The sequence below is a fragment of the Phalaenopsis equestris genome, unplaced genomic scaffold, assembly GCF_001263595.1.
Source record: "Phalaenopsis equestris unplaced genomic scaffold, ASM126359v1 Scaffold208928, whole genome shotgun sequence".
NCBI classification, from domain to species: Eukaryota; Viridiplantae; Streptophyta; class Magnoliopsida; order Asparagales; family Orchidaceae; genus Phalaenopsis; species Phalaenopsis equestris.
In genome coordinates, this window is record NW_018228145.1 from 9,965 (window position 1) to 34,292 (window position 24,328).

At 36.0% G+C, this 24,328-nt stretch overlaps 1 protein-coding gene across 6 annotated transcripts in view; it reads left to right on the forward strand.

Annotated features, from left to right (window-relative positions):
• The first annotated feature begins 9,254 nt into the window (after positions 1-9,254).
• Positions 9,255-24,328, forward strand: part of LOC110036589 (U-box domain-containing protein 44-like) — a 17,118-nt gene continuing 2,044 nt past the window's right edge. The window contains exons 1-5 of one of the 6 annotated variants that reach the window (XM_020741068.1): positions 9,255-9,464; positions 9,586-9,672; positions 19,069-19,644; positions 19,733-20,042; positions 20,547-22,370. In XM_020741068.1, coding sequence (XP_020596727.1) covers positions 19,093-19,644; positions 19,733-20,042; positions 20,547-22,126 — 2,442 coding nt within the window. In that variant the 5' untranslated portion in view covers positions 9,255-9,464; positions 9,586-9,672; positions 19,069-19,092 and the 3' untranslated portion in view covers positions 22,127-22,370. Of the gene's footprint in view, positions 9,673-10,011; positions 10,033-19,063; positions 19,645-19,732; positions 20,043-20,546; positions 22,371-24,328 lie in introns of those variants that run through there. The other 5 variants (XM_020741067.1, XM_020741066.1, XM_020741069.1 and 2 more) reach the window with 5 other exon arrangements.

Consider the following 24,328-nt stretch of genomic DNA (forward strand, 5'->3'; position numbering starts at 1 on the left):
AATTTTCTAATCAACATGCTAATTTCCATGATTATTTTAAGAAAATAATGTGCAAAAACTTGAAAAATATGGATCTCTTTATAGGGACTTCCTCTGACTTTGGAAAAATTAGAGGACATTTCTCTTGACAGAGGCCACAACATGCCAAAATTTCAAGCCAAGATTACGTGTCAATATGCATGGAGAATCAAATGATTCAAAACAGTGTTTAATTAATTAAAAAAATATGCATCAAATGGACTTGAAGTTTATTCCACATTGTTCTCCTCTTTTCACTGAGCAAGACAGTATTTTTATTTTATTTTTTTTATTTTTCTACATAAAGATATGAATTTTTGAAGTTAGGGAGAATTTTTTGATTTATTTAATTCCTTATTTATCTATTTAAACGCGCGACGTCACCTCATCCTAGGCAACTCCGAAGCTCCACGTGGTGCACTTCTATTTGATGCCGCCATCCACCTCAGCGGTGACTAGGTCCGCGGTTCATGTAAGGGAGCGTTGTCCGACTTGATCTCATCCGTTGATGAGATAAACGCGCGATCAAACGACTCTTCGTCATCGTCCCCAATGGCCTAGTGCGTGACCGTCCAAATTAAAACCTTAAAATCACAGCCTAGACTCAACCAAATCACCTCGGGTTTGATCCTATGGACTCATCTAAGTGAGACGAACACATCCATACGGTAATCATGCAATTAAATTAAGCCTAATTAAATGGAGAATCAAAATAGGCTTGGGATGAGGTGAGGTTTTATACCTTTTCTCTGAGAAGTGAAGCTTCGATCAGAGAGTCTTGGCATGTTCGTTGTGGTCTAAGGAGGCAAGGGATTAAGCCTCTTACTGTGGTGTAAGGCCTAGGTGTGATTTTGATCAAGACCAATTTTGGGTGTTGATTGAAGTCTATACTAGGGGCTCTGTGGAAGGGGAAATTGATGGGGCTTCTTCCTCTTTCACTATTTTGAAGGTGTGAGTGAATTTAATTTGGGTTTGGTGGACTGTGGGTGAAGATGTGGCTTCTTCTTAGTTTCCGGCAAGGTTTCAAGCTCAAAATTGAGCTCCGACAATGAGAATTGGTGGGGGGAAAAAGTTGGAATGCACTGAGGGGATCTTAGGGAAGCTCTGTGAAGTTTGGACAGGCCTCTCTAAGGAAATTTCAGCACACATCCCATGGCCATGGAGGTGAGTTTTTATAAAAATGGCCATGGGGTGGCTCTCAGGGCATAAGTTTGGCTGCATTGTGGTGCTTAGGTGGAGGGCAGAGGAGCTCCATCAATTGGTTTGGCTGAGTTGGCCTCTTGAGGGTGTCTCTCATTTTTGAGCTTTTCTGGCCACTAGGCTGGCCAGCTGTCCAGGGGGAGGTGGCTAGGTGCTCAGGGCATCCAGAAGAATCCATCACAACAATTTAATGCAAATGTGCTTTGATTTGGCAAAGATATCTTAAGCATGTGTATTTTTGGGAATAAGATACCTTAATTTGGGAATAAGATACCTTTGGTCCATGGCTTAGTTTAGGTGGTTAGATGGGTTTTGGCTCAGTCTTAGGGGTCAAATAATGGCTGAGGTGGAGTTAATTTTGTTGTTTTAGGGTGGTTGGGTCACGTTTAGTGCATGGGTCCAAGTGGGTGCAAATGACCAAGTCTTGGGTTTGGTCTAGGCTAGCCATGTCAATTAGCTCAAATAAGTATTTCACTTGGTGTAGATAATCATAACCAACAACTTTTGTGATGGATGGAAGTGGTTTTGAACTCAATTGAAGGGTCAATTTGAGTAAATATTGATTTTTTAGTCAATTTGGTCATGTTGGGCTAGGCTTGGGTCTAGCTTGGTTTAGCCTTGGGCTAAATCCAAATTGATTATTTTAAATGGTCAATAGGGACCCCATGAAGGGTTTTTAACATGAATTGGATGCCAATTTGGAGGTTAAGGCAATCAATTGGGTGAAATTTAGGGACTTAGCCAATTTGGGGCTAAGTTTGAGAATTTTGGATTTAGGCCAAAATCAAATGGATTTGAGGCTTCACCAATGCTAATTTATGGTTGATTTTGATGTATAGGAATGTTATGAAGATTTTTCAACAATAATTGGGGCCAATTGACTAGGCTATGGGTTCAATTTGGTGAGATTAGGTCATATGGTGAAAGTTGGAGTTTTGACCTAAATCAAAATTGAGCTCAAATAATGGGCAAATTAAACTTGTATTTGGTCTAGCTTGATCATATAAAGAGTGAATTTTAGTTTAGGATTGGAATTGGGGCCAATTGAAATCAAATTGATGGACATTTGAGTTGAATTTGGGGAAATTTGGGCCCTTAAAGGCAAATTTGGAGGTTTTGGTTAAAGATGGTCAAATTGGCCAAACTGGGTCATGTGATAATTGAGAAAATTGAAATTGGTTATATTTGGGATTTATTGAGATTTTCTGGGAATTTTTGACATTTTTGTGATTTTGGGCTATGGAGGGGTATCTTGGTAATTTGGAGGTGTTTTAGGGGTAAAAGACCAAGATGGCTATTTTGGTAGAGTTGAGGTACCAACCATCACCAACAAGCCATGGGCCAATGGAAACCCCATTTTGGGTCCTTTACATAGTGGTGTTAGTCAAACCATAACCCTAGGGCTGCTAGGTTTAGGGGACCATCGACATGAGTATCCCAAAAAGATAAAGGGACCTAGGCTAGAAAAGGGACCTAGGCGACCTAGGCTAGAAATTTGAGTTTAGGGTTGTGAGTGATTGTGAGTGTAGATGAGTGTAGTGAGTGTAGTGAGTGTAGTTAATGTAGTGAGTGTAGTCAGTGTAGTGAGTGCAGTGAGTGTCTTAGCTCCAGACCAACACTCAGGGTCAAACATAAGTCATAAGGTCCAGCAGTCCTAAGGGTGACTCATCTTGAGTTTCCCTTACCCCACCTACTATGCGCTAGAGGTTAGGACCAACATGTGGAACTTCAAGTTGAGTAAAGAAGATGGTAGAATTTCTAATGGTGAGGGCTCCTTTTCTAGTATTCTAAGAACAGTCAATATGAAAATTTTATGGCTAGACCTTAGGCTCCTAAAGAGAAAAAACTAAACCTCAACCAAAAGAGAGGGCAGAGGTCAACAGCATCCAAACTGTCTCAAGCATTGTCGGTACCATTTTGGGTATCATCGGTGTCATTTTCACATCATTTTCTACACTATTTTGTTGTCGGTGCCGGTTCTGGCGCCGTCGCCGGCCACCCTGCGTAGCTCCACCATTTTGCTTCGTTTGGCTCCGTTTTAGCTTTATTTCGCCCCGTTTTAGTTATTTTGCATTCCTAGTAGATAGACACACAAAATAAGCATGAAAAAAAACCTTACTTTAAAGTGTAATTTTATTCAAAAATTTGTGAGAAGTGTAAAATAGATTAAGCATAGAAAGACATCGAAATGTGTCAGGACAAAATTTTATTTTTTGCTTGTTTTTGCTCCAAATTACACCATTTTTGCTTCTTTTTCTCCAAAACTCCATTTCTTATCCATGAAACCAAAAATATGCAAAATACCTTCCTTTAAATTGTAATATCATTAAAAATCATTAAAATTGAGCATAAAATACATATGAAAAGTAGTCATTTTTTAGGTGTATCACCAATCTATCCAACATTTGATCTAGAAAGGGTAAGGGAAAGTGATATTTTCTGGTGGCTAAGTTTAATTTTCTATAATCTATACAAATTCACCAACCAGTAACTTATCTTATTGGAATTAATTCATTTTTCTCATTTACTTCAATGGTCACTCCTTTCTTTGAAACACAGTGAATTATGCTTACCCAAGCATTGTTTGAAATAGGATATATAATTCCAGCATCTAACCATTTTAAAATTTCTTTTTTTTACAACTTCTTTCATTATTGGGTTTAATATCATCTAAGGATCAGCTTTAGATTTGTATTGTTGATCTAATAAAATTATGTGCGTACAAATTGAATGACTAATTCCTTTAATATCTGCTAAAGTCTATCCAAAAGACTTTTTATATCTTTTTAACATTTCTATTAATTTTTGTTCTTGAATTTTCATTAACTCAGAAGATACAATAACAAGCAATATAGATGAATCTCCTAAAAATACATATTTTAAATGAGCAGGTAATACTTTCAGTTCAAGTTTAGGTGGTTTAATACTTGAAGGAATATTTATTATCATTTTCCAACAAATATAAAGTTTCAAATTAGTCCTGAATATAATCTAAATTTTCTTCTTTTATTTCATCCTCATTTTCACTAAATTCTTCTTGCTTTAACTTCTCTTTGAACTCTTAATTAAATTGCTCATTACTTAGATAATCAGTAACTTTCATCCTAAAACATTCATTGTCTTTTCCTATTGCAGGATATTTCATATCTTTTGCACTATTAAATTTTACTTCTTGATCATTAACTCTCATTATTAATTCTCCTTTTTACACATCTATCATAGCTCTCCCTGTTGCAAAAAATGGTCTCTCCAAAATAATAGGAATCTCTTTATCTTCCTCCATATCTAATACTATAAAGTCTAAAGGAAAAATAAATTTATCTACTTTTACTAATACATCTTCTGTAACTCCTTTAGGATAAGTGATTGATTGATGTTGACCTCACTTTTGGTTGAGGTCTAGTTTTCCTCTTCAGTAGCCTAGGGTCTAGTCATAGGTCTTTCCTATTGATTATTCCTAGAAAACTAGAAAAGGAACCCTCACTATTAGAAATTCTAAACTCCTTTTTACTCAACTTGAAGCACTATATATTGGTTCTAAACTCTAGCACTTAGTAGGTGGGGTCAATATGGGGGAGCTCAAGGTGAGTTCCCATAGGATTACTTGACCTTAAGGTTGACTCTGGGTGTTGGTCTAGAGCTAAGGCACTCACTATAATCACCTCACTCACAATCACTCACAAGTACAAGCCCAAAATGTCATGGCTTGGATCCCTTAATCTTTTGGGAGACTCATGTAGATGGTCCCCTAAACCCACTGACCCTAGGCTAGGGTTTAGCTAAGACCAGTACATAGAGGACCCAAATGGGGATTTTATTGGTCCATAGCTCATTTATGGTGGTTAGCACCCCAATTCTACCAAAAATACTCAACTTGGCCTTTTGCCATAAACTCTCCCAAATTACCTAAGTATCATTGAAACCCTAAATTTAGCCAAAATTCTTAAATTTATTCAAAAATCATTTCAAACCTTTTGAAAATACCCAAATTACCCAAAATCATCAAAAATTGCCAAATTACCAAAATGCCCCTCCTTATCCCAAAATTCTAAAAATCCCAAAATTTTCCAAAACTTTCCAAATATTCCCAATTTCATTTTTCTCAACTACCACATAACCCAATTTGACCATCTTTGTCCAAAACCCCCAAATTGCCCGTAAAAGGCCCAATCTCCCCAAATCCACCTCAAATGTCCATCAAATTGGTCCCAATTTCCCCAAATTTCAATCCTAAACTTAAATTCATTTTCCATGTGACCATTTTAAACCAAATCCAATCTCAATTGGCTCATGTTTTGAGCCCAATTTTGATCCAAATCAAAACTCCCAATTTTGGCCACATGGTCTAATCTCACGTAATTAAACCCATAGCCCACTCAATTTGGTACAATTTATGTTTAAAACTCTTCATAACATTTCTAAACATCAAAATTGACCTTCAATTAGCCTTGGTGAAGCATCTGTTTCATTTAATTTCAACCTAAGTCAAAAACCCCAAATTTTGCCCCAAATTGGCTATGCCTCCAAATTTCACCAAATTGATTGCCTTAACACCAAAATTGGCACCCAATTCATGTTGAAAACTCTTCATCACATTCCTATTGACCATTCTCAATAATCAATTTGGACTTAGCCCAAGCCTATCCCAATCTAGACCCAGGTTTAGCCCAACATGCCCAAATTCACTAAAATTCCAAAATCCTTCAAATTGAAACCCCAATTGAACTCAAAGTTCTTTCAATCCTTCACCAAAAATGTTCATTACAATCATCTACATCAAATGCATGAATAAATTGGGCCAATTAACATGGTTAGCATAGCCCAAACCCAAGTCTTGGTCATTTTCACCCACTTGGACCCATGCATCAAAATTGACCTATACATGTCAAATTGGTCAAGACAAGGTCACCACAGCCAAGTTTTAGACCCTATTGACCAAGACAAACCCCATGGAACCACAAAAATGAGATATGGACCAAAGGATCCCAAAATTAAGGGATTTCATTTCATATTTTCTTAAGCCAAGGATATTTTTGTCAAAACTAAACACCAGCCCATTAAATTGCTGTGACATATTCCCCTAGCTCACCTGACCTCCTAGCTACCTCCCCTGGCCTGGTCGGGCGGCCTAGTGGCCAAAAAATGTCCAAATCGAGAGCCACCCCCATGGAATCAAACCTAATTCAAAGCTAGAGGCCGCCTCATCAAAATTAAGTATTAGAGCCTCTCTGCCCTCCACCTAAGCAAGCATGTTTACCCCCCAATTGGCCATGACAGCCACCCTTAAGGCATTTTTTATATAAGCTCACCTTCACAATCATGGAGGGAGTGCTAAAAATTTCTCAGAGAGACCCCTCCAAATTGCTTCTAGAGCCTCTTTGAGACCTCCTCAGTGCAACCCAACCACCACATTGCCTTACATCCCCTTACACGAGTTCAATTTTTGAGCTCAAAATCTTGTCGGAGACAAGACAAAGCTCTCCACACCTCTAAACTCCACCAAAATCAAATTAAACTCACCCACACCTTCACCACAGCGAAATAAGGAGAAGCCCCATCAAATCCCCCTCATATAGAGCCCCTAGCATAGCTCTAGACCAACACCTGAAATTTAACTTGGTCGAATTCATACACTTGGTCGAATTCATACCTTGGTCGAATTCATACCTAACCCTTTCACCACAGTAAGAGGCTTAATCTCTAGCCTCCTTGGACCTCCACAAACATGCTAAGCACCTCTGATTGAAGCTTTCCTTCTCAGAGCAAAGGTATTGAACTCCTCCTCCTCCCAAGCCTATTTTGATTCTCCATTTGATTTGGCTTAATTTAATTGTTTGATTACCGTATGGATGTGTTCGTCTCATTTAGACGAGAATCTAGAAACAAATCACACTTAATTTGGTTAAGTAATGAGTGAGATTTTAATCTTTCAAAATGGATGGTTCTCGGTCTAAGGCATTGGGGACGATGACGAGGAGCCGTCCGATCATGCGTTTATCTCATCAACAGACAAGATCTAACTAAACAATGCCTTCATACATGAACCGCGGGCCGAGTCAGTGCTGAGGTGGATGACAATGTCAAATGGGAGCGCGCCACATGGAGTTTCAGAGCTGCCGTAGGTTGACATGGGAGCCACACATTTAAATAAATAAATAGGGTATTTTTTTATTTAAAAAATAGCCCTAACTTGAAAAATTCATATCTTGGTGTAGAAAAATCACAAAAATAAAATGAAAATACCCTTTTGCTCAGTGAACAAAAAAGAACGATGTGGAAATGATTTGAAATTTATATGATGCATATTTTTTTAATTAATTAAATACTATTTCGAGTCTTTTGATTCTCCATGCATGTAGACCTTTCACCATGACTTGAAATTTTGACATGTTGTTGCCTCTGTTATGGGAACATTTTTTGATTTTTTTCCCTGTTAGGAAACATTCCCTGATTTTTCCAAAGTCAGAGGATATCTCTAGACAGAGATCCATATTTTTCAAGTTTATGTCTACTTGAGCGATACATATACTTGTGTTATTATTGCTGGGTTTGACAGCTTAGAGATTTTAAAAGATAAAATTACTTATATTGAATTTATTTTTATTGGGATTGAACTGAATATTTACTATTAATACTGTCATGTGTGTATTGTAATATTCAAAGATATTTAGAACACACATCACAAAAATCAACCACTGTATCACTCTCTAGTGTGAATTATTGTGTTTCATAGATTTTTTTTTCGGTTATTGAATTTTTTTATTGTACTGGGTTTTGATCAGTTCGTTTGGCATCTGATCTCCTTGATGTTCTTTGTTTTGATCAATTATTTTTCTGCTATTGAAGTTTTTTATTGGATTATGTTAAGTTGTGTTTTCATTCATTCATTGGCTTCTTTTATTTCATCAAATGACAGGTTTACATAGAGGGGAATCCAAAAAGAGTGTCGTTCTAAAATATGAAAGGGTCCTACTATTTATATATGGTAGGAGGAAAAAAAAACTAAAATAATAACGTTACCCTTGTTTAAAGGGGAAATCATAGGGCATTCAGGTCTTTTGTTCGTCAAAGCCTATTGTTTAGAAGCTCATCAGTGGGTTGGTTTGTTAGTAGTGTGGTGGCTGATAGATTGGTTAGTTGGTTTCTTGTGGGTGGTCGATTGGTTGGCTGGACGACTGCTTATGGGTGGTCGGATAGTTGGCTGCTCGAATGCCTCTAGGTGGCGGACTAGTTGGTTAGTGAACCGGTCATCGCTTAAAGAGTGGTGATTGGTCTTTGAGTCAGTTAATTGTCCATTGAATGGTAGTAGTTGATAGATTGGTCATCCACTAGAGGGTAATGCTCAGTCAGTCACCCACTGAAAGGTGCTAGTTAGTTAGTTGGTCGGTTGTCTCTTAAATGGTGGTGGTTAGTTGGTCTTCGAATCTCTTCAAGGTCAACAGAGAGCTTTTTTGCCATATAGAGAGTGGTTTTGTTCTTTCTTTTGTTTTTTTGCATTATTTCTTTTAAGATGGAAGCTAATATCTTTTGTTGGTTTGTTTGGTGTTGTTAGATGGTCGGTCTGTGCTTTGTGGTTGAGATGCTTTTGAATCTATTCTTTGATTAGTTGACATGTCTTCAATTGTTACGGTGTTGTTTTGGAGTTGTTTTGTGTTTCTTTTGCAGGTTTAATTGATGATGCTAGATCGGTCGACTTGCCTTCTTTTGCCGAGGAGTAGCTAGCCTGTGTTCGTTTGCTGAGGAGTGTTTTAGAGTTCCTCTATGGAGTAAATTATTGTTCTTCTTCGATCTTTTTTCTGCTCTAGAAGTTTTTTATTATATTAGGTTTTGATCAGCTCCTTTGACACCTAATTTCTTTTTAGTATTATTCATTTGATATTTTTTATGAGTAGCTGTAATTCCTTTTACGTTGGTAATAAAACTAGGAGATCCGGAATATCACCACAAAAAAAAAAAAGAAAAAAAAAAAGAAAAAACAAAAGAAGGTAATAATAAAAAAAATAAAGTAAAAAAGTCTAACCTGTTCACTTTCCGGGCTTTCCCGCATGCGAGCGAACAGCCGCATAGAACGCAGTACCCATGGCCGCTGCGCCGGCTGGCGGTCTAGGTCTGCATTCCAAAATTTCAGCGGCATATCTTTTGCCGCAGATGTTATAGTTCCGATTAACGCGCTGGAACTTAAGCGTGGCAACGGTGCTATCCCGCTGACTCCGCTTCCCTTGCTACTCTAGACGACCGTGCCTCCAGTGAGTCAAACGACTAAATTTTCCACCATTATTATCTGCTCTGTCTTCTTCTACGCTACTCCCCTCCTTTTCTTCCATTTTTTTGGTTTGATCTGCTGTTGCCTCTTGCTTCGACCTCCAGCCTCGACTTCCTAACTCCACATCTATGCTGGGGATGGATTGGTGGCTGTTAGGGCATCGCAAGGACCTTCGGCAGAGAACCTAAACTGTAAGATTTGAATGTTCAGTTTTTTGCTTGTGGAGTGCGAATTCTTATGATTCTTCCCTAGTATTGTTTATTATTATCCATCGATTTAGTATGCGCCACGTTTTTGCACGGCAGTTTCTAGCTCTTGCATTACGAGATGAATCCCGAACGTGAATTGTTTTCGGTTTAAGATGGTTAGCATGAGGGGACTAGGGTATGGATACGTTCTGCAAAATCAGTAATCATACGACGTCTGAATTTGGAGGATTTTCCTTTGTGTCTTCATCCCTTCCACGCTTGTATTTTTGAGATGCGGTTGGGTGGAAGTAAAGGCCATGGATTATGGAGATTCCCACTGCATAATTGTTTTTATAATGATTGGTATGTTCTGCACTATACTATATCTAACTTATTCTCAAAAAAAAATCTTGCACGGGTGGAAGAAGTTTGTTCGTAATGATTGTCAATCCTCAAATTGAGCAGATCTCGTTTATTATTCTTCATTCTCTATCCAACAAGAAGCTTTACTCTTTGGCTGGATGTCTATTCTTTTTGTTTCCTTGGGCCGTTGTTTAAGGTTCAATTAAGATTTATCTCTTCTATGGTACAGGTCATGGATACATGCAAACATGTTGCTGCATATACCACAACTTCAAATGATCCTTAGACGTTCAGATTTGATGTTTTTTATGTTTCCATGTTTAAATGATCTTTCCACGTTTTTTTCTTTCATAGTGATTGCAAGCATATGACATAACATTACTTCTTTTAATCCCCATTGGGAGGACAAGCTATACTGAGTGAAGAGAAACCCATAAATAATTCCAGGAAATAAAATATATAATGTAGATTTTGGTGAAACATAAATTCATGTGTCAGTGAGAAAGGGTGCAGAAGCAACGTAGATGGCCATTGTCAAGACCTTTCAATCATAATTTTTTTTAATAGTTGCTCATAATTCCACATATTTCATAATTAATTCTTTTTTTGGCATTGCTATTGCTGTTAAAAATTAGGTAACAGTTTGCAGGGAAAGTTGAGGTGATAAGCTGTTGTTGAAAAGCTTGTTGTCTTTTGTTTGGTAGACACGCGTTAGAGCTACCGTTCTCCTCAACCCTCAAGCCTGTGAACTTGGATGGGGATCAAAGGTGAGTGTGATAGTGAACAGGGTTGCAGAGGCGGCAAAGCATCATGTTGCGTAATGCAATGTAGATGTGTATTGGTGTATAGGTGAAACGAGACCAAAATGGTAGCATGAGCGACGGTGCAGTTCAAGGTGCTTGCATCTTGGATTATGTAGATGTGATGATTGACGGGTGGTCCATCACTGCTTAGTTGGATGATGTCATAAGGCGATAGCGTAGACGGGTTTTGATGTCAAGCTACACAAATGATGCATTGGGGTTTGTTCATGGACAAATTGATGATAAAATGAATGTGGGTGTGATGAGATGCATAGGCATGGCGACATCGAGGGCTTGTGCAAATGTTTAGTGGGGTGGCTTGTCTGATCACTTTCAAGAGGGGAGCTTGCATTGTCGGACCATTAAACAAGGGGAACCTTTGCTGGAAATGTAGAACATGAATGATGAACTACACATGATTTTCCCCATTTTGAGAGTTAGAATTTATCAGACAACATAATGCAACTGCACTACTAGGAGGACTTGTTGATTGAGGAATTTGAAAAGATTCTCTACTTCCAAGTGCTGAATCATGCACTAAGTTTTATGATACCGAATCCATTTTTCTTCATCTTTCCCTTCTTTTTTTCCATTTTCTCTAAATGTATTTCTGTTCAAGTGAAACCCATGAAACAACAGGGTCAATTTGGGACTTGGCATGCCAAAAAGGTTGGGGAAAAAATGTGAGACCACTACAAGGAAATTCAAATTTACTTATCCCGGTCCTTCTTTTTTCAGTAAATTTTCTGTAGCAGAATTTTGTTATAATAGAAGCTTATGAAGCCTACATCTTTCCAATGTATTAACTTGTTACATAAGATTGGGTACAGGAACATCCACTGCAAGTGTTATTGTGGAACCTATACGATGATTTTAATGGGGAAACTCCATCTGTATGCGGAGTCCTCCAAGCAGATGAAAACTGAGATATTTGAACTAGTTTAAGTAAGGGATCTGATTTTATTGGATAGGTTTTTGTGTATTTATTGAAGTCAGTCATAGTCAAGCAATAAGTGATACAAGAATGTGATCAACCACCTCAAAATAATTGATTTCAAAGCATACTTGTAGAAAGCTGAGGGAGATAGAACTCCATGGATAGGCAATAAGGAACAACTTATTCTATTTCAGCTAAACTGCTTGGTGAACGATAAAAGATTTGTTCACTAAGTTAATGAGCCGAACACAAACATTTTTTTTGCGCTTTATATATAAACGAGTGGAACACAACTTGTTCGTTTGTGTTCGACTCGTCTTGGCTTGATAATTAAACTATATATATATATATATATATATATCGTTTTTATTGCTTTCAAGCCATCACATATGAAAGCAACATGGACAAATTGATGAATGGTATTTTTAAAAAATTTAATTGACTACAAGGCTACAAAAATTTATAATCAATTAAATATAGCAATTAAAAAAAAATAAAAATATATTAATTTATATTTAAATGTTGTTTTAATATAAATAATAAAATTTAAATCTCGCTCTAACTCTTAGCATTCTACGGTTTCATGACTAGGGTTGTCAAAATGATGAGTTGTTCTCGAACAACTCGTGTTCGGCTCGCTAAACAAATGAGCCGAACAAGAGCACTTTTTTTTGTTTGAAATATAAACGAGTCGAACATGAACAATGCTATTTTTTAACGAGTCAAACATGGCTGAGCCTGAGCTCTTTTAACGAGTCAAACACGAGTTGAGCCTGAGCTCGCTCGTGTTCGACACATTTACACCCCTAGTTCTATAGCGTTCTACTATCTACTTTTGCAGGACATTAGAGTACTTTTTGATTAACAAATAATGTTATAGTACGGAAAATATATCATAATAGAGGGTTTAAAGGTAAAATATATTATTTTTTCTTAAGATAGGTGGAGCGAAGACATTACCTTTTTTTAGCAGTGTTTTGAAATATTATAGTTGGGGCATTATAAGATTTAAGGCTATTAATTAACTAATTTAGACTTGCTATTTTGAAAATTTGATGGTGTCATGTTTCAGAGGAGATGGTGATGGATTTTGTTATGAGAATTGTTAGAAAGTGAACACACTTGATTTTAAGAGATAGTTGATATCATTGAATTTAATGGTGATTTTAATGATAGGGGAGGGCTTTGAGTTGGTGGGAGGAGATTGAGATGTCATGACACTTGTGAGAGAACGCAAAGTATAGGAGAGTTAACTTAAATCATGAGACCAAGATAGTTAAATAATGGCATTAGATTGATTGTAGGCATGGTTAAGGATGGTAATCTTGTGATGGAGTAAGAAGCAATGATTGAAGCTACTATATGTATTGACATTACCATTTGGTGTAATGTAAGGTAGATGAATGAGTGGTGAGGGTAGAGGGACGAGTGAGCGTGAAACAATGCGAGTGCAAACATGTGCAATTAGCGGGGTGAGCGTGCGCAACACTGATTGTGGGAATGATGTGTTACGAGATATACCGGTTGTTGTGGTATTTATATAGAAATAGAAGAACGATCTTTGACGAAGAAAGCGAAAAATAGTACGAGAAAATTCACACTAGAAAACAGTAACACAACGAAACACAGATTTACGTGGTTCGACAAATTGACTACATCCATGGAGTTGCAGAGGATTTTACTGCTTGAGGAATTTACACCAATCTTCGTCTCGACTACAAGAGGAATCTCTCACTTCGTTGCTCTCTCTTCTTCTCTCCCTACACCGAGCTAAACCGAAGAAGCCCTACACCAAGATACACCGAAGAAGATAAATTTACAAGAGAAATAAAATCAATTTTTCTTCTGCCATAAGCCACCAGGAAGAAGCCAAGGGAGAACAATCTTCTTCTTTTTCTTTCTTCTTCCGTCTGCTGCAAGGAACTACTTCTTGCACTTTCCTTCCACTGTCCCAAGGAAACTCGAAGAAGAACGCCAAAAATCGTGACTCCTGAAACTGAAGGAGAGTAATGCGATACTTTTAATCACGAACAGGAGGGGAGCGAAGGGATGCTTCGCTTCATAACAGAGGAAGGCGAGAGCGGTTGACGCCTCCGGTTTCTGACAGACAAAGCTTTGCGTGCGTGGGAGCAGGTGGAGGCGCCGATTCGCGAAAACAAAGGAAGCTTCGCTTCGGTTCGTGATCGGGAGGCGGGAAATCGGACTCCAGCTTAACATGATGAACTTTGAGTAACATCATAGCATGATGAGCGGCTTGGGACACCATGAGTGGAAGAGTGTAGTGGTGGAAGTGAGTGCATGGAGTAGAATTTGGTCAAAACTTTTTTAATATTTTGTTGAGTGAAAATATATTTCTCTTTCTTATTTAGTATATTGGTTTCGTGTCTATAATTACGGAGCTATGGTATCATATTGAGTGAAAAGATGTTTATTTATCTAATTCAGTAGATTAATTGCTTCTTTATAACTAAAGAATTAATACAGTGTCTTAAATGCCACTCAATTAAATATGATTTATCAGGAAACTTTCTTAGAACATGCTAACACTAACATTTAAAATCAAAGGATAATCATAAGTAATATCATAAAATGAAAGAAATTAGTGTCCATCATTTACGACTATTAGAAAACTGAACTACAAAAATAAGTTGGTGATAGAATTGATCAATAAAGCTTTTGAAAGGGGGCATACCTAAATTGTACTAAACTAAATTTAGTATTGATTTTTAGGTCGTAACATGCCTTGCCAATCTTTGCTTGGAGAATAAAACTTCAATGCATTAGAGATATTAGGGCCTTAATGTACTTCGTCACCATTGTGACCATAATAATGCAAAATCAGAAGTTTTATTATACAAAATATAGTATGATTATGTGAGAATAATTTTTCTTGTATAATATTTTTTTTTACTAGCAAATGTGCTTGATATAGTCATGCTAATTTGTGCTTTTACTTGGCTATATTTACTTACAAATTATAATATTCTCATACAGAAATATGAGTTTTGAGTGAGTGGCCATGGAATGATAAATCGCCATTCATGTTAGGTTTCTTTATGTGCCTTCCATATTCTAAAGGTCAAACCTTCAAATTGATACAGTAAAAAAATAAAGAAAATTGTTGTTTTGAAAGCATTTAATTTGAAGTTGATTTTCATTGCTATTATGTGGTGTTGATCAAATCATTTTCCATCATCGATGTACTCTTCTAAGTTGTCAAACTTTTTAAATCCATTTGTGCTATATTTGTATTTAACATACTTTAGTATATAACTAGTAGTAGATCCATCCACCCTCACATAACTTTATTTTTAGCATTGTCTAACTGACCTTATTTCATAAGATGTACAAGTAATTTTCTATTATTTATTAAGGATTAAACATTATTTCTTTTTGCTTTTAAGGTTTTTTGTTTTGAAAAATTTGGTGAATTGAAATGCTTTTACTTCACAATTTTATAACATGTTTGATTTGAATGTAGTTAATAGGAAATTGAATATACGTAATGGCAAAGAGGTTTTTTTCATTGACAATTATTTTCCTAATATTAGTGAAAAATTGAAATAAAAAGCTTATTGCTTCATCAGCATCACATGCTCCCTTCTCATCATCAAACTTGCCATCATTATTAGAAGTGTAAACTTTTTGGTGATTTTATGAATCTTTATTTTCTATTATTTCTTGTTGAGTGTTGTATAAGTTTTTAAACTCATCCTTCACAAACCATTTTTAGCTTCTATGCACTTTTCCCTTCTTTTTAGTCTTCTAGCATTGATTTTACCTCCTTGTATGGTTAGTGCTTTTCTATTCTTCTAGCACCGTAGATGTCCAACATCTAACCCAGCCAACATCATTATTAGGGTTTTCCCTTCTTTTTAGTCTTCTAACATTGTTTTTACCTCCTTGTCTAGTTGGGCTTTTTAATCCTTCTACAGCTGTAGATGTCTAACACATAACCCACCCAAGTCTATTTTCAATTACCTTTAGTAGAAGTTACTTCTATTCATTCTTTAATATAACCATTCCTTAACTTATACTTTCTAATTTTGTCATACATTTATCTTAACATTTTTATTTATGCCACACTTAATTTAGATATCAATGAATCTCTTGTACCACAATATTTGAATTCATATGTCGCTAGCCTGATTGTAGTTTTATAAAAATCATCATTAAAAGTCTTCATGATATAATTTTATTGGATAATACTTTTGAGGTGCTTATCAATTTTAACCAGCCAAATTTAACTTTTTGGAAATTATATTGTTATATACATTTTTATTATTATGCATAATAGATCCAAGTTATTTAAACCTATTACACTTATGTGTCACTTTATCTTCTTATATTTTTCTTTGATGATTATTAATATGACAATCACACACTAAAATTTATAATAAAATAAATCATTGCACCACTAATTCCATTTTTTTTTTCTTCGAAATATTTTCTCTTTTGTTCTAATTTTTATTTATTTTGGTGGATGTCTCACCGATTTGAACTATATCATTTGTGAAAAAACATGCAATGATGTCTAAAGTACACTATAGTTTGTCTAACATAAGTGTCTCACAAGTAAAAGTAATGTCTAAAGTACACTATAGAACAACCACGAGTCTAAGTTTCACTCCTCAACTCAAGCATAAACACACTTTTAATCCTCAACCAAATCATGAATACTTGCTTTACTCAACTAAAACATCCCAGATTTGTTTATTCAATTGAATCATTCTCCTGAACACCCTTCGAATAAGGTGTCTCAAAGTGATTAACTCCCAAATATTTCTTTGGCATTGATTGTCCCATACGATATTAAAAAATTTCAACCAACATGCACATAGAATCCTCATTTAAGACCCTGAAGTCCATATCGTCTTGACTTGTATCTGCATATAAAATTATAAAATTATGGAAAGTTACAGTTAATACAAATATTTTTGATGGAATGTGTTGACATATCTCGGAGTATGACCTATTTCATTTTTCATACACAATGCTCTTTCAATTACATTCGTGATGATGAGGGCCACATGTTAAATAATTCAATTCTATTTTTAACCACTCTGCCGCATTCAAAATCAGAAATGTGATTTCGTAATGGGAAATGACTTTAAGAAACTGTGTTGCATGGGATATTTGGAATCGACAAGATAATATTTCCTTGGATAGTACAAATATTTAGATTCTACAACAAATTAAATTTTATATAATTTCAATAATGTACTAAACGAGAGGTGGCATTGAAAATTTATATTCACGACTCCGAGCTACAAATTTGAATATTCAATTAGCATGAGCACTGTCTTCTCATCCAGCTATTAAGAAGTTAAAGCACATGTTGAAGCCACAGATTGCTAATATATTCAGTGTTGGGGACCCACAATGACCAATGTACACAATGTTGTCATTTTTTCTGACATTTTCGTCAACATGTGCTCCATCAATAGATCATATACAAGCTTTTTTGAATGCTTAATCATGAAATTTATTTTTAGTGAAACAAGAATGCCAAATAAAAAAAATTATATTTTGTACATTGAAAAATGACACGTATTTGAAATCGTTATGTATTTCTTTTGGTGTTTGCTCAAAAAATAGGATCTAATAGTTTGACTATTTTGGATGACAATCTTGCCAAAGAATTAAGCCCAATATTAAAATATTTGCTAGTAGTCTTAGTGTAGAGTTGAAATCACTCGAAGTAGCATTCATCGACTCATTATGTGACAATAGGTATAAAATAGCGACCAATATTTCTCCAGGTGTAAATTTGGATGGTCCATGCAAATCATGAGGATTTTGCAATCATCCAACAAATGACATAAAATTTGTTTTGACATTTAGAGCATGTTATGAATTATGTCTTGATGACTTTAAAGGAGTTCGTCAATTCATTTGTCACCTACCGAGGAGAATGTCATGCATGGGAACTCATACAAATAATTTTGGTAGTATTCATTGATGGGACATATTATAGTTGCCAAAATTATTATTTGTTGTACTGTCTATACTTCATGATGTATGTGGTAATGATTCATATTGTCTGCTTCAATTACAATACCTTTTGCTTGATGTTCTTATGTGTTGAGGACTTATTTAGCTGGGTTACAAAAATTTTTATTTCATGAAATATGTCTGTTATTTGTTGAATGGAAAAAAAATGTAAAATATGGGAAAGATTATAACGTACGATGTAAAAAACAATTTTTTGCTTATTTATCAAATGAATTTTTGCTTATTCCATGAACTTCAAATACTGAGTTAATTTAAAAGATTATATGTCCAATGCTGTCTTGTTACATAATAGCTATTGAATGGGCCTCTTTTTCATTAACTCAGTGTTTGAAGTTAATGGAATTTTCAGTTGACAATAATATTGTCCATTTTTTGATACAGTAAAGAAATAAAGAAAATTGTAGTTTTGAAAGCATTTAATTTGAACTTGATTTTAATTGCTATTATGTGGTGTTGATCAAATCTATTTCCTTCATCGATCTCAAACTTTTTAAATCCGTTTCTGCTATATTTGTGTTTAACATATTTTAGTATACAACTAATAGTAGATCCATCCACCCTCACATAACTTTATTTTTAGCAATGTCTCACTGACCTTATTTCATAAGATGTACAAGCAATTTTCTATTATATATTAAGGATTAAGCATTATTTCTTTTTTGCTTTTAAGGTTTTTTGTTTTGAAAAATTTGGGGAATTGAAATGCTTTTACTTCACAATTTTATAACATATGTTTGATTTGAATGTAGTTAATAGGAAATTGAATATCCGTAATAACAAAGATTTTTTCATTGACTATTATTTTCCCAATTCTACCTTCTCATCGTCTAACTTGCCATCATTATTAGAAGTGTCTTAACTTTTTGGTGATTTTATGAATCTCTATGTTCTATTTTTTCTTGTTGAGTGTTGTATAAGTCTTTAAACTCATTCTTCACAAACCAATTTTAGCTTCTATGCATGTTAATTTGGGGTTTTCCCTTCTTTTTAGTCTTCTAACATTGATTTTATCTCCTTGTCTGGTTGGTGCTTTTTTATTCTTCTACCACTGTAGATGTCCAACATCTAACCCAGCTAACATCAAAACCTAAATTCTCACCATCAATTAGAACTGAAACTATTCTTCATCAATCAAATAAATGGATGAAAGTGATTTGTTCTTTACCATTTTAACTTCTTTTTCCTTTTCAGTTTTCTTTTAATTCCCATAAACCAAACATACCCTTGTTATTGAGTGATAATCTGTCTTGTAACCATGAATATTATTTTGTGGCAGAATAGATATATTGATTGTGTTCTTAAGTAATGGAAGAATACTGGGATGGAAGCTATGATGCCAGTAGGCACTCTGATGAAAGCTGTCATGAAAAGCTGCACGTCGAGCCTATTTATGAGTCATTTCTCTGTCCACTGACAAAACAAATCATGCGAGATCCTGTTACCATAGAAAATGGGCACACTTATGAGAGAGGGGCAATTATGAAATGGTTTAGGGAGTGCAGGGACAGTGGAAGGAGGCCTGTTTGTCCATTAACATTACAAGAATTGACTAGCACGGATTTAAATCCCAGCATTGCTCTGAGGCATACCATTGAGGAATGGACACAAAGAAATGATGCTGCTCAACTTGACAATGCTTGCAGATCCTTGAGCCCTGGTAGCTCAGAAAGTGATATTTTACAAGCATTAGATTACATCATAAGAATTTGCCATAAAAGCAGGTTGAATAAGCATGCTGTGCGAAATGCGGATCTAATCCCTATGATCTCAGATATGCTAAAAAGTACTAGCATAAAAGTTCGCTGCAAATCCCTGCAAACTCTTTGTGTAGTTGCTGAAGATGATGATGAAAATAAGGTTGTCTAAGGATTGCTGCTATTTTCTTTTTGTTGACTATCTGCACAATTTTTACTATACTTTTAACGAAGTTTCTCTTATTCTGCAGGAAGTTATCGCCGCAGGGGACATTGTTCGGACAATTGTGAAGTTTCTATCACATGATCACTCTCAGGAGAGAAAAGAAGCAGTGTCCCTGCTTTTTGAACTTTCGAAATCTGAATCTCTTTGTGAAAAGATTGGTGGAGTCAATGGAGCTGTACTTATATTGGTTGGTTTGGCAAGTAGTAAGTCAGAAAATGTCTTGACTGTTGAGAAAGCTGAAAAGACATTGGAGAATCTGGAGAAAGATGAAAAAAATGTGAGGCTAATGGCTGAAAATAGCAGGCTAAGACCCCTTCTGACACGATTGCTTGAAGGTGGTTCTTTTTCCATGTTATCTGCTTTTGGGTAGTCCACCTGAGTTCATGTTTAAAGGAAATCATCTTATGTGAAATGCTAAGTTGTGGCCTGTTTCTTTTCACATTGACCTTTTTTCTGTCCATCATATGCTTTTTTCCTGTAGCTTTATGGTTTTTAAATTCATGTTTCTTCATATGGGCAAGCACTTTTTTTGTAATTTATGTAGTTTGATGTTTTTGTTTACAGCATAAAATTTCTCTCATCTAGCCAATTTGTTTTTCCTGTATGAACTTCTATTCAATAGGTTATTTCCGAAGTTTTTATCAACTTATGAAGAATTCGTTGATATGCTGGTTGACCTTCGAGCTAGATTATGTGATCATGAAAATTGGCTGCATTCTTGATTCATACTTTTTATTTTCTTTTTTATTTTTCTGACATATTTTTTTGTCTTCTGTTTTGTTTTGCAAATGCATTGATGATGTTTACCTTCTAAAGAATCTTGTTTGTCTTTGACATAGGCCCACCTGAGACACAGCTGTCCATGGCTGCATACTTGGGGGAACTTGTTTTAAGCAATGATGTCAAGGTATTTGTAGCCCAAACAGCTGGCTCTGCCCTTGTTGATGTCATGAAGTCAGGTAGCAAGCAAGCTGTTGAAGCTGCACTTAAGGCACTGAATCAGATCTCATCACATGAGGCAAGTGCAAAGATACTCATCGAAGCTGGAATCCTTCCTCCTCTTGTCAAAGACCTCTTTATTGTTGGCACTAACCAGCTTCCAATGAAATTGAAAGAGGTGTCTGCAACTGTTCTTGCTAATATTGTTGCGTCAGGTGCCAGTTTTGAATCTATCCCACTTGATTCAGGTCACAAAACTCTTATCTCTGAGGACGTTGTCCACAATCTTCTCCATCTCATCAGCAATACGGGCCCTGCAATTGAGTGCAAGCTCCTTCAGGTGCTTGTCGGGCTCACAAGCTCTTCCACAAGTGTCTTAAACATTGTTTCTGCCATCAAGAGCTCAGGTGCTACCATCAGTCTCATACAGTTTATTGAAACCCCTCAGAGAGACATTCGCATGGCTTCCATAAAGCTGTTGCATAATATATCTCCTTACATGGGGCAGGAACTCTCAGATGCACTACAGGGCACTGCTGGCCAGCTTGGTAGTTTGATTAGAGTTATTGCAGAAAACAATGGGATTACAGAGGAGCAAGCAGCTGCCATCGGGCTCTTAGCTGAACTTCCTGAGAGGGATTCAGGTTTGACCAGGCGGCTTCTAGCTGAAGATGCCTTCTCTATGATGATTTCTAAGATTTTAAAGATCCGGCATGGGGATATTCGTGGCAACAGGTTTGTCACCCCTTTTCTTGAAGGGCTGGTCAGGGTTCTCTCTCGGATTACCTATCTCTTAGAGAGTGAATCTGGGATTGTAGGCTTTGCTCAGGAACATAATCTCTCAGCCCTATTTACTGATCTCCTTCAAACAAATGGGATAGATAAGGTACAGATGGCTTCTGCTATCGCACTGGAGAATCTTTCACAGCAATCAAAAAATTTGACAAGAATACCAGAGTTCCCCGAACCTGGTATCTGTGCTTCAATATTTCCGTGTTTCAGTAAACAAACAGCTGTGGTTGGGCTTTGCCGCATCCATCGTGGTCACTGTTCTATAAAGGAGAGCTTCTGCCTTCTGGAAGGTAAGGCAGTAGAGAAATTGATTGCTTGTCTGGACCACAATAATGAGAGAGTGGTGGAGGCAGCACTGGCTGCGCTCTGTACTCTTCTTGATGATGGAGTGGAAATTGAGCAAGGAGTACTTGTTCTTTGTGAGGCGGATGGCATCAAACCAATTCTCGAGGTGCTGCAGGAGAATCGGACTGATGTTCTCAGGAAGCGAGCTGTGTGGGCGGTGGAGAGGATTCTAAGAACAGAGGACATTGCTTATGTAATCTCAGGCGATCAGAATGTGGGAACAGCCCTGGTTGAAGCTTTCCGTCATGGGGACTATCGAACTAGGCAGATCGCAGAACGGGCATTGAAGCATGTTGACAAATTGCCTAACTTCTCTGCAATATATCCCAAGGTTGGGGGTTGATTAGTCTGGTGAACATCTTTGTCTGGTATGTATCTATAATATTTTTTTACATAACTTTTTTCTTTGCTTGGGTCTTGGGTTACTTTGATTCTAGATTTGTTTTAAATTATGGCCAGATTCTCCATGCTTGTTAATATGCTCATGATTTGTTCAAGCATTTTTCACTTGAGAATCAAGGTGATTGTTTCTTTCTACATCAGGAGTGCCACTGATCTTAGTGAATAAGTGTACCAATTTCAATTTATAATCAGGCCGGCTGTTGAAATGCCTTTTAAATTCAGCGACTTTAAATATCACTATTTAAGCATAATCTGTGGTTAAAAATGAGTTATGATTCTTTGTTTGCTTTGAGATTAGTTAGATGGTATAGACTCACTTTTTCTTTTATGCTATGGTAAAAAATGAAGCATTTTTTGCTTAATTTGCACTTTGTGTTCATAACATTTTTACCATTTTCAATATAGAAATACACATTATGTTTGGACTTCTACATGGACACTTGTCTTCCTGTTTACATGTTTGAAATTTTGACGCACTTGTTCTCATTTCTTTGCTATATGATTACTTCCTATATTTGCGTCCTTTTGTTTATAATCTAAGTTGGGCTAGATTTTTATGATTCTCAGATAGTTTCAACTGCTCGCCATGATTTGTACTCCTTATTTTATTTTATTTTATATGACGTGTTAAATTCTTACTATTAGGCCTATAAACTGGTTGAGCTATAGTGTGCTGAGGCTTGCCTCGTGTTCGACTCTTTTGAAATTAGCTTGTATTTGAAATTGCTTGTGAACAACGTTGGTGTTCAGCTTAATTTATTCTTTTTTGGCTCGATTTTGCTCAAAATTGGCTCGTTTAAGTCAAATAGAAAAATATAGTATGGTGTTGGATGCAAATCTACACCAATGCCGCGCAATAGAAAGTATAAAATCACATGACCACATGAGTTGTTATGATTTAAATCTATATATAAATATATTTAATATATTAGTATATAAATAATATATATAATTTCTTTATTTTGAGCTAAAACGAGCCGAACACAATTGAACAAGGTTTGTTCGTGTTTAGCTCGTTTAAAATTTGAAATTCGCTTGTTTATTTAACGAACGATACTTAACAAGCTGAACATGAGCTCTTCGAGAACAACGAGCTTTTTTTACCGCCCAACTTCCTTCTTCTATAGGCATAACTGTAAAATACTGTAGATTGTTTGGGGCCGCTTGAATTTTTTGAATGTACGGCTTCTATTAGAATTGTATTGAAAACAGTTGCTCACAGTACTCAGGTGTATTGCCGGCGTTTTGTTTCTTATACTATAAAAACTGTAGGCATGTTAGTTTTGGTCACTGTTGGGCATATTTATTTTGCCTTCTTTTGTTATTTATCAGCAACTATACGAAAGCATGTTTCAGTTTTGCTAGAGAGAACGAAAAAGTTCTGAAACGGATCAATAAATTAGCCAGTGTGAAATATCCTATGTACACGCATGCATATGCTAAACATTTAAATCTTTCATTGCTTCTTTCTGTCATCTAAACTCATTAATGCTTAGCATTGCATACTTATGGAATGACTCTAAGGTGCATGGGAGGTCATTTTTGAAGATCACAAGTCTAAACGTAGGGCAAGATAAAACCAGGTGATTTATTGTTTGAGCCTGCTGTTTCCGATTATGGACAAGCTGATACGAACTTTCCGTGAAATTAACAATAACTTTTTAGGAACACTGTACTTGTCCCAAGTGATTTTTCTCATTGCAAATATTTAGTCCAATTTCTTAGATGGCTATTGTAGGTGTTTCAATATCTTGGCACATGGAACATGCCGTGCTATTCAAATGTCTACTGGTTGGGCTGTTATGATTTTCAGAAGTATGGTTACGCATATGAAATAACAACTTAATAGGTGTGAAAATTTTACAGGAGAAAAATCGCTGAACTGAACTAGATGACTAATGCCAATTAATATGGTTTTACTAAACATTAAATGAATTCCAAGGCCATTTAGAAATGCATACGTTATAGTGTTTGGGGTGCGCATTTGGGCAGTTGGTCTATGTGGAAGAATTTATTGTTGAATTTATCAAATCAAAATTGGCCGAATCATGGGTAAAATCTATCCAAACTAAATTTAAATATAAATTAATTTATCCGACCATGTTTCAAGAATGTAATAACAAATGTATATATATATATATAT